Genomic DNA, 10,053 nt, shown 5'->3' with positions numbered 1-10,053 from the left:
TTTATATTATATTAAACGATGATATCCCTTCTTTGTTCAATATATTAATTAGGTATGATATGTTTATTCACAACTTGATGTGAGCGCTTAGAGTTGGAATTCTTTCTTCCTTCTAGTATCGTGAAGCTAGTCTTTTTCCACAATTTCTTCCCTTCTTTTTTAGCGACAGTGATATACCGACGTTATATTATATTTAATTTAAGTACGACGCTAGATAAAACATTAATTTCTCTAGTAGATAAACTTACATTTTCCCCATTTCTCACAATGAATATAGAATATGTACAGTGGTGGCTTAAAGAAAGTTTAAAATTGATATTTTTATACATTGTCTAATTATGACTTTAATACTAGCCTAAAATCACATACCTAACAATAAGTTAGTAAAATATGAAATTTATAAGTAATAATTTCAATGGTTACTACTGTTACATATATTATTGCAAAAGCTGGGATATTGTTTGCAGAAAAAGATATACGAAATGTGTAAAATAAAAAATGATCCAATAATAACAATTTATTAAACGAGAAACAATTTAAATCTAAAATTCAATGAAATTGCTGAATTCAAACTTCCTTTTGTTCAGTTAAATATTTCATTTTCTTCTATTTTTAAAATAAAATACATCTTTTTATCTTTGTACAAATAATTACTGTTTTCATTGTTTCTTCGCGATACATTAATTACTAATATAAAATATAGTTCTTCTTTAATAAATTATAGCTTCTTTTTTTGTAATTATATAGGTTTTTAAATTTTCTTCTACACACCACTATACATATACATATGTATATGTATATTAATTACATATCGATACACATTACATGCTAGTCATTGTCAGAGAATTATTAGTGTTCAAGAGTTCGAAGATTCAAACATGCTCACTTCAGGACTTCATTAACAATCGGAAAACGATTTTCGGCCGTAGATCAATAACAAATACAACAGTTTAACGCAACAAGTACATTATATATGATACACAACGGTTAACTCTCTTCCCTTTTTTCCTCATTTTCTCGTTACGTACATGAAATATCTTCCATTAAAAATCCGCACACCGATAATTCGTAAGGAGTTTCAACAAAAGAACAGCTTCGTTCAAACACGTTATTCTCCGTTTCCGCGGAACACCCTGAAGCGATGCAACAATATCTATAAAGGTAATTCACTATACTACTTGTCAAGTAATAAAAATAGAGATTGCATAGATTGAGATTCGTAGCGGATGCATCTAGATAGATACGTCCTATAAAGATTTCCTCTTGAGCTTTTATATAGCGTGAAACTTTTATTTTTTACTTTGTATATCTGTATAAGTGTATAAGTGTCAGTGTTCGTACGCACATGCAGCAGTCCACGCGTTGCAACCGCGACAAGTGTGCACCTTTTGCTACTTTCGTGTTAAGCGCATGTACGTACCACCATATTTACTTCTTTTCTTTTTTTTATCTGCGAGCGTGCAGCCATCTATCGATGCACAGAGATCATCATTACATCGAGGATGGAAAGATTGTTTTCGGGCTGATTGCATGAAAAAAATACGATATTATGCTTTCGATATGTCTACGAGTACGACGTTGCATCCTGTACAGAATATCCGCGAGATTTCGATCACTGTACCTCGAAAGAATGCCGCACACTTTCTGTTCGTCTGTTTTAAACGCTACACGATCCTTGGTTTAAGTGTCAAGGTTTTGAAAGGTTCGCTGGAGAATTTTTCTTTTCTTTTCTTTTCGTTTTTTAGCTAAATAAACCGTAATAATAAACGTGCCTGTAAATTGATCACGATTTTGTGCTATCTTTTCAACGCGACGCGTGTTCGATCACTGCGCCGCTTTATTGCAATCAACGATATGCGCGGGACCAATGTTACACACGAAACTTCTTTATTCCCTTCCTCACCGACTGAGTATTTAAATGCTTCCATTTGGAGTGGCACGCCATATTGCATACGTAGCGAATGGTACAAATCCCTTCTGCTCTATTTCAAATACACCGTTTCTAATTGCACCCTTGCACGATTTAGAACAATCGAAGGAGGGTTTTTTTATCCTTTTTCTCTTTTTTCCTTCTTCTTTTTCTTTCGTAATTATTTCAAAGAAAGAGTATTTTGTTTTAAACCTAAGTAACTTTTTAAAAGTTATCCGTTTAGCTCAAATATAAATCATCGACTTATTCGTCATTACCGACCGATTCAATCGTCGATTATCCACATTGTACGATTCATTCTATCCTCAAAGTTAATCCAGCAAACTATCTCCTCCTCGTATATCGTGCCAAGTGTGTTTCGATCAGCAATCTGTACCCTTCGCCTCGAAACGATCCATCTTCCCGCCCGTACGTCAATGAGGCGAACAGCACACGACGGAATCGCTGTGGTGGCGTGATTGAGCCGCCATATTGTGCCAGATCGCAGCGATTCTCACGCGAAAACAAATCGTTCTCGAGGTTCGAGAAGCCACGTTTGTGCGATGAGCGCCGGCTATTAGAAAGATTCTCTCCCTCTATCCCTGGCAGGGCCATTCGTTTTCGTCGAATTAACTCGATGTACTCTGAAACATTCTTCAAAGACGATCCCCCGATTAGACTTCTTTACCTTCTTTACCGTCGGATTGAATTGTAAATTGAAGTGGATTTCTATGGGGTGGAGATGGATGAAAATACGAACTGAGGATTTATAGGGTACGATTTTGAAAGTGACGAGATTCAAATTGATTCGAAAATCGAAGTTGTTTTTAAAAATTTTTTTCTTTTTCTTTTCGATAATAATTTTTAATTTTGTGTAACAGAATTTTTATTTCGTTAATTTTCCGCTTCTTGTTAGTTTGGTTAGGGATATTAATGTATTTAAGTATCTTCGAAGAAGCTGATCGTTATGCTGATTAAAATGTAGAACTTCTGGATGGCCTCATGGCTTACATTTAGAAACTTTTAATAACTTCAATCGCGAGGATTTTAATCACGGAAGCTCCAAGTCTCTATTATCAACTGGATTATGCAGTTCTAACTCTTCGACGAACTCCATTACTTCTGTTTTATACGAGGCGATTTTAAAAAGTAAAATAAACTGTGTCTATATTATAATTATGCTAAAATAAAGTTTACTAAAATTATAGAAAGTATTCTTCTTTGATTTCTTCTCATTTACATAAAAGTAATTTTAATAATTTTCTAATTTAAAAATTGCATCCATCAGTTTTTCGTTAACACATTCGCTACTACTGAAGTACGGTTGCCCTATCTCAGGGGCTGCAAATTTTTTATCAGAAGTATCTTTATTGCAAGATATATCAAGATATATCAAGTAATAGTTTGTTAAAATAACTATCACTACTGCACAAAATTCTTTTTTCAATTATGACCACGCGAGAACGAATTCTTGATAAAAAAAATTGATTCGATATAACCCCTTGCCATATGACAACAAGTCATACCTATGGTACAGATTCTTGTGAAGGCGTGATAGAAACAGTTACACATCCGTAATAAAAATTACTTTTTAATTTATAAGACTGAGAATTATGAAATTGTAAAGGATGTACCTATAATATATCAGCTTTTCTTACTTGATACAGTATTAAAATAATAAATAGCTTGCATTTACACGAAGTGTCGGTAAAGTAGTCATAAGTGAAGGGGTTAAAGAATTTCATGGTCGTAGCATCGAATGTGTTAAGTAATTTGAAACAATTATTAAATAAAAATGATAAAAAATGATGTGATTGATCACCTCTTCACTGAAGATCTTCCTCGCACTTGGGAATGTCGAATATCTCGGCAAACAGGGGTGGCAACTTGAGTTTGGTCCAGTTCCTCCTGAACCAATCGAGGAGATTCGCGTGTCTGGCACCCAGGGCCCTTAATTCTGGTATCCTTTGTGAGACGCTCGAGACGCCGGAACAGCCGCCTGCGGAGGTAGCCTCGCCGGAAACCGTGTGATTCCGTAACGCTTGTACCTTCAGTGCTTCCAGAAGACGATCCTGAAGCCTCTGCACCGCTTTCACGTCGTTCAGGCCTGGCCTCTCACCGAGAAGAACGGCACCGGAGAAAAGGCCTAACTCGGTGTCCGTCAATTGGTGGGCGTTTAGGGCCGATGTGAATTGCATCAAAGCGGACACAAAGTCTGGCTGTTTTGTTTCGTATCGATCGATTAGTGGATTGTCAAACTGCCGTGTAATCTTTTTAATCTAATCATGAAATAGATCGTTTAGAATTGATATTCCTATAGATCTTTTCTTCAATGTGTGTCTTTTCATACACGTTTTCACTTCTTTATAAGAAGAAATGTAAGTATAATTGAGAGAAATGAAAGAACGAAGAAAATTCGCAAGGCAAGAATGACTTAAAATATTTCTCGAAGCATGTTAAAAATCTGGATATGAAAAAGAGGATAAAAGTATTTTTCAGCCAGAGAGAAAAACTTGACAAAGTGAGATTTAATCCCATTTACATCCTGATTCGATTTTCAAATATTCAAAGCTTCTACTATGCTTGTATCTCTGTTTCTATATCCGTAAACAAATATTTATACCCTTTTTCACGTCGAGTTTATCTGTCGAGAGAGAGAGGGAGAGACAGAGTTGTAACGTAAGATCGACGATGAAAATAGTAAGAGAATCCTTACCTCGTACATCAATTCCATTTGTTGCCTAGTGATATAAGTACCATCCTCGAATGTCATCGAACTGTCAGTGGTCATCTTTGAGATATGGCTTAGCCAGACCTCAAAGAAACCGACCTTAATCAGGATCAGCTGATCGTCCTGCGAAAGATCGCAAAATCCTGGCACCCTTTTGGCAAACTCCACCACCCTTTGCACCGACGGCGTTACTCTGGTGGCGAACTGTTGCCAAAGCCAGATCCTTTGCGATTCAACTGTTTCTGCTGTTGAGGATGCCGCCTCTGGGTCCTCTGGACTGGCGGGCTGCGAAGAAGTACTCGCCTAATCAGCAGGATTATAAAAAGAAACAGGCGTTGCTGCCAGTTCCAGTTTCGAGTTTCTCATTGCGCCCTAATTTTTGTTTTTTAACTAAATCGTTAGAAGTGGATACGACACTACACAAAACCATTCATTTTCTTATTTTAGGCAGAAAAAATACTTTCCTCAAAAGTTTCTGATATTCGAATGAAACAAAGGTAAACTGCAGCAAATTTATCCTATTTCTACACTTTCAAAAGAGAGCATCTACCCAATTGTTCTCTCTGGTAAAATCCCAAACTACAACAAGGAAATTCCAAATTTCACATTTGGAACACCTTCTACTATCAGTCGCCACGAATCTACCCCCTTTAGAACGCAGCAACTTCGTAAAATCCCAAACTACAACAAGGAAATTCCAAATTTCACATTTGGAACACCTTCTACTATCAGACGCCACGAATCTACCCCCTTAGAACGCAGCAACTTTCTCCGCATTGTACTCAAACAACGAGGTTGTAACTACAAGTAATCAGATGCTTTTCTAACTGCACACACAGGGTGTTTCTTATGTAACATCTATGTTACTTCTGCTGGTTGTTGAAAGTAAGAAGAAATCATCTTCGTTCACGATAATTTTTAGGGGAGATCCTTTCCTTTTATCGTCGTTAAATGTACGTCTACAAACCATACAAGCTCCTCTTATAGTAATTTCAGACATTTTTTGCCTACTTCCAATACCATCGAAAACAGTTCGAATGTTCATTATAAACGAGACATCCTGTATATGCTAATTTCTCTACACGTCGTATCCGCTGCTAACAGCATAACGCGACTCGTCTAACATCGTCTAGCCGAAAATTTCCAGCGAACTCACCGGTATTATCATCGGTTTCCGGACGATGCCCCTGGTTGATTCCTCGGTGAAACCGCAGTGAGCGTGGTGCGCCTGAGAAACTTGAAGTATCACGTCGTACACGGCCAACTGTTTCACGTCCGCGTCTGACTGATCCGCTTCGACCACCGCGGCCGGAGGAACGCAAGGTATAGCGTTCTGGGCCTGGCTGTTGTTATTGTTGTTTTGACTGCTGGTGTTGTTGTTGTTATTGCTGGTGTTGTTGTTGTTATTGTTGGTACCAGCGGGAGAAGTTAGTTGCTGTACACCGGTGGTGGCGGTGGTTGTCGTGGTGGTCGGTACCGCGTCTTCGGGGCCGCGTTCCCTCGAACGTTTCGGCACCCTGCCGTATCTCACAGCTGAAACGAAGAAAGTGTTCGGTGTCTGGTATTTTTAAGAGTGTTCTAGAGTGATTCTAGAGGCTGATATAAGACGAAAATGAAGAATAAAAAATTTGCGTTCGAAGCTTCGTTCTTTAGTTATTAACGTTTGAAAATATCCCCGTAACCAGGCAAATCTTCATACACCAACGAATATAGGACGCGTCAAGCACAGGGGTCCTGAAAATTAACGATACATGGCCGGCACCGTATCTGATACGTGTAGAGAAGATGTCAGTGACATTCGGCACCGTGTGTCGTTGGTTTTGAGGACCACTGTACTCTCCTTGTATCTCGACACGCCCTATGTTCACCGGTGTAAGGAGGTTTGCCTGGCTACGGGGATATTTCCAAACGTTAATAACTGAAGAACGAAGCTTCGAACGCAATTTTTTTATTCTTCATTTTCGTTTTGTATCGGCTTCTAGAATCACCCCCTAAATTTTCTCTTATTTAAATGTTATTTTGAGCAAAACAGAGAACGAGTTAAGAATTTTCCAACGCTCGATTAATGGTTCGAGAGATGAATTTGCGAATGATTAGAAATTTGATATTTCATATTGTACAACCTAATATTACTTCCCTATTTGTAATATAAATTTGACTACATTTCGACGTTTCGAACGCTACGCTGTTCATTCAACAGCCAGTTTCCCGAAAATAACCGTATTTACAAAAGATTAATATTTTACACGGTGTTTGAGAGAATTACGCTGGACAACAGAGGGAGCGGAGCTTTCGACCAGCTTTACCCCCAGTTACATCCGCTTCTTAAGCGGATCACAAGACTAGCACAGGGGCTTATTACGATTTCGCCAACAATACGCCGCCAGGAACCACCGACGGTTGCCTATTATACACTGCTGCATATTGCGCGATGGAACTTTGACGGTTAATTATGCACGCAACTTCGTTTCGGTTTACTTTATCCTCTCGCTGCTCGACGAACGCCGGAAATTCCGTGAAACTGAAAGACGCCGCGCCGCGCCGTTTATTGCCATCGAGCGAAAAGAGTTGTGCTTAGTTTGAACACCGAATAAATTTCGACCTATAAGAAGCAACTTTCGCCGAGGGAGAAAAGTCGAAGAACTGAGAAATTTTCTTTAACTTTGATGCTCACAAATTGAATAAAAATGATCGTTGTTTGATATAATTAATAATAATGGTAGTAATTATCGCGTGAAATTTCTAGGCAGGAGAGTATCCCTCGGGAACATTTCATGTTAAACGAAAGACATAGTGCAATTTAAATCTTCTCTCTGAAGTGAGAAATTTTTATGAAATTGTGCCACGTAATGGCGTATAACACGTTCTGAGAAAAAGCTTCTGAAGATTACTAATTGTAACAATGGCGTCCTTGTTTCCAAGGTAAGGTTTAATAATTTGCGCCTGCTGCTGCGCATTTAAATCACCTACTTCTTTGTCCCTGTTAAAAGCTCCACGTTTGAAACAACAAATCACGGAGATATTGAACGATAAAAATGAGAGAAAATTTATAATTAATTAGATAGCGATCTGTCGATCAATTTCCATTATCGTATATACAAGCGTTATCTCGTTCTATGCATGTTAAACGATTATTTAACGTGTACTCAAGTCAATTATTATAATATATGCAAGGTATCGATAAAATTGTGGTGCGTGTAGATATTATATGCACGATCGTTTATATGAACAATATTGTGTTTCGTATCGGCGTAGGATATTGATTTAACAGATTTAATTGGGGCTATTTTTATTCAAATGAAATTTAATCCATTGAAATAGAATAGAATTGGCTATCAATGCGATAGTGACCTAACCTATAATTTTCGGCGAATTGATATTTCAGTGACTTAACGATAGAGTAACATAAGCAACCTTTAAAACAAAAACTAAAAATAGAAATTTGAAAAAATATTTTAAACGTTAATCATTTCTTAGACATAACCTCAAAAACAAGTATTTTGAGGTTAGGCCACTATTGCGCTGATATTGTACCCTCAATCAGAGTATCTATCCATTGTTTTACATTGAAATATTTGCAGAAAAAGATTTTAAAATATTTATCAGAGAATTTTCTTTTTTCAAAGCAACAGAAAATCTTGATAAAATTCCCTTCTTTCGAAGCAATAGAAAATCTTGACAAAATTATTTTTTTCCAAAACAATTGTAAATCTTGGCAAAGTTATCTTTCTTCGAAGCAAACGAGAATACTGACAAAATTTTCCAAGGTTTTGCATTTCACGCGTATTTCACGTCATCGTAAGTGAGTTAACGAAAACTGAGCGATTACTTACAGTCCCTGGACATGCCGACAGCTAGGCACTTCTTGAATCTGCAGTACTGGCAGCGGTTCCGACTTATTCTGATGACCAGACAGTTGCCGTCCTTCAGGCACCTGTACTCAATCTGCTTTTGAATGCTCCTCCTGAAGAAGCCCTGCAAGAACGAAAGTGATAAGTACACTTGGCGGTGTAGCGTAGCTAGGCACTCGTATCGCTACAACTGATCATCTTCTTACAAATCTATTCGTTTGCTCTTTGACAAGTCGTCGTCGTTCTCTACGGAGTTTCAGTTTATCGCGATGAACGGCCGCCGTTACAAGATTCGACCGGCGCACAATCGCTATGTTCCATCCGTAGACACTCGCTTGTTTTTATCGAACCTGCTTTCTCTTCGCCGATAATTGCATAATAGATGTTCAACATGGTGATTTTAATGGTTCATCGTTAGTAGCAACAAGTAGCCACGTTTTAGATTTACATAAATTAAACAGCCACTTTGAATATATCGCGAGAGTTAGGTATATCTGCTGGTAAAACGTATAACAGGTTGGGAGAAAATGCCTGTTTTCACTTTATTGTGGAAACAACGTGAAAATTACTACCCTTTACGTACTGGTAATACACACAAAGGCAGAAAATAAGAAAAGAGTGAACTTTTGTACTAAATTAAGCCACTTATTCTAGTACGTCGTGTAAAATACAACTTTGAATTTATTTTCTGAAAAATTGTACGATACCTACGTTACAAAATTGAGAATACACTGTACAGTGATAAAGGTGAAGCATTGGAAATGGTTCATTGATATATCGCAGAGAAGTTCGATAAATTCATTCCCAAATATAACACCGATCCACTGATTACCTTAATTCGACAAAAATAAAGAATATCGTAATAACTATGGAATTAAAAAATAAATTTCAAACATGGTATCGATACCAGAGATCGTCGCAGACTACTCTTCGAGGAGGAAATTGTAAAATCACACGTGTGCATACAAGACAGTTATTAAAACGTGAATATAAAAGAAGGAGAAACAAGACGTAAGAAACGAACGAACTCTCTTCGCCAAAGTCTCATCTGTCGCGAATAACGATTTACAGTTTGCAAGATTCACGACGTCGCGACAGACACGATGACAAGATTCTATTCGTCGCTGTCGTGCAGGCTGCTTTCTCTTTCAGGAGGATTGCGTAACAGGTGTCCAACATAGTGATTTCAACGGTCCATCACCGATACCGATAAGTAACCGCGCGTCTAACAGGCGAGTTCGAGAGAGAGAAAAAAAGAAAGAAGAATCACTGACAAACATTAACGCGCTTCTCTCTCTCGGTGAAAAGTTCAAAGCGATCGCATCAAAGGCTGTTCGAACAGTCTGATTCATCGGTTCCTAGTGTCCCCCCTTCACCACCTCCGTCTTCTCGGGAAAAGAGAAATCCCTTTTCATCGGGCAATATTGCTTCGGCAAATCCGACAAACGTTATGGTCGGACTTGCCCGTTCGAAAATTGAACGTTCGCGATTTTTCTGTCTTCGACGATAGATCGTCTGTAAATCCTATTCATCGTATGAGGAGAGATAATACAGAAATAAGA

The 10,053-nt window shown here is 37.9% G+C and overlaps 1 protein-coding gene across 1 annotated transcript; it reads right to left on the bottom strand.

Moving 5' to 3' along the window:
• Positions 1-2,337: 2,337 nt before the first annotated feature.
• LOC108575448 (ecdysone-induced protein 78C) lies at positions 2,338-8,608 on the bottom strand. Its single transcript, XM_017938243.1, has 5 exons — positions 8,474-8,608; positions 5,797-6,173; positions 4,626-4,925; positions 3,732-4,128; positions 2,338-2,563 (listed from the first exon to the last, which is right to left on the bottom strand). Exons 1-4 carry the CDS (start codon positions 8,484-8,486, stop codon positions 3,736-3,738), a joined length of 1,083 nt encoding a protein of 360 aa, XP_017793732.1. The 5' UTR covers positions 8,487-8,608; the 3' UTR covers positions 2,338-2,563; positions 3,732-3,735.
• Positions 8,609-10,053: the final 1,445 nt, after the last annotated feature.

The sequence above is a fragment of the Habropoda laboriosa genome, unplaced genomic scaffold (assembly GCF_001263275.1).
Source record: "Habropoda laboriosa isolate 0110345459 unplaced genomic scaffold, ASM126327v1 scaffold318, whole genome shotgun sequence".
NCBI lineage: Eukaryota > Metazoa > Arthropoda > Insecta > Hymenoptera > Apidae > Habropoda > Habropoda laboriosa.
This window is presented reverse-complemented; position numbering and strand designations above follow the sequence as displayed.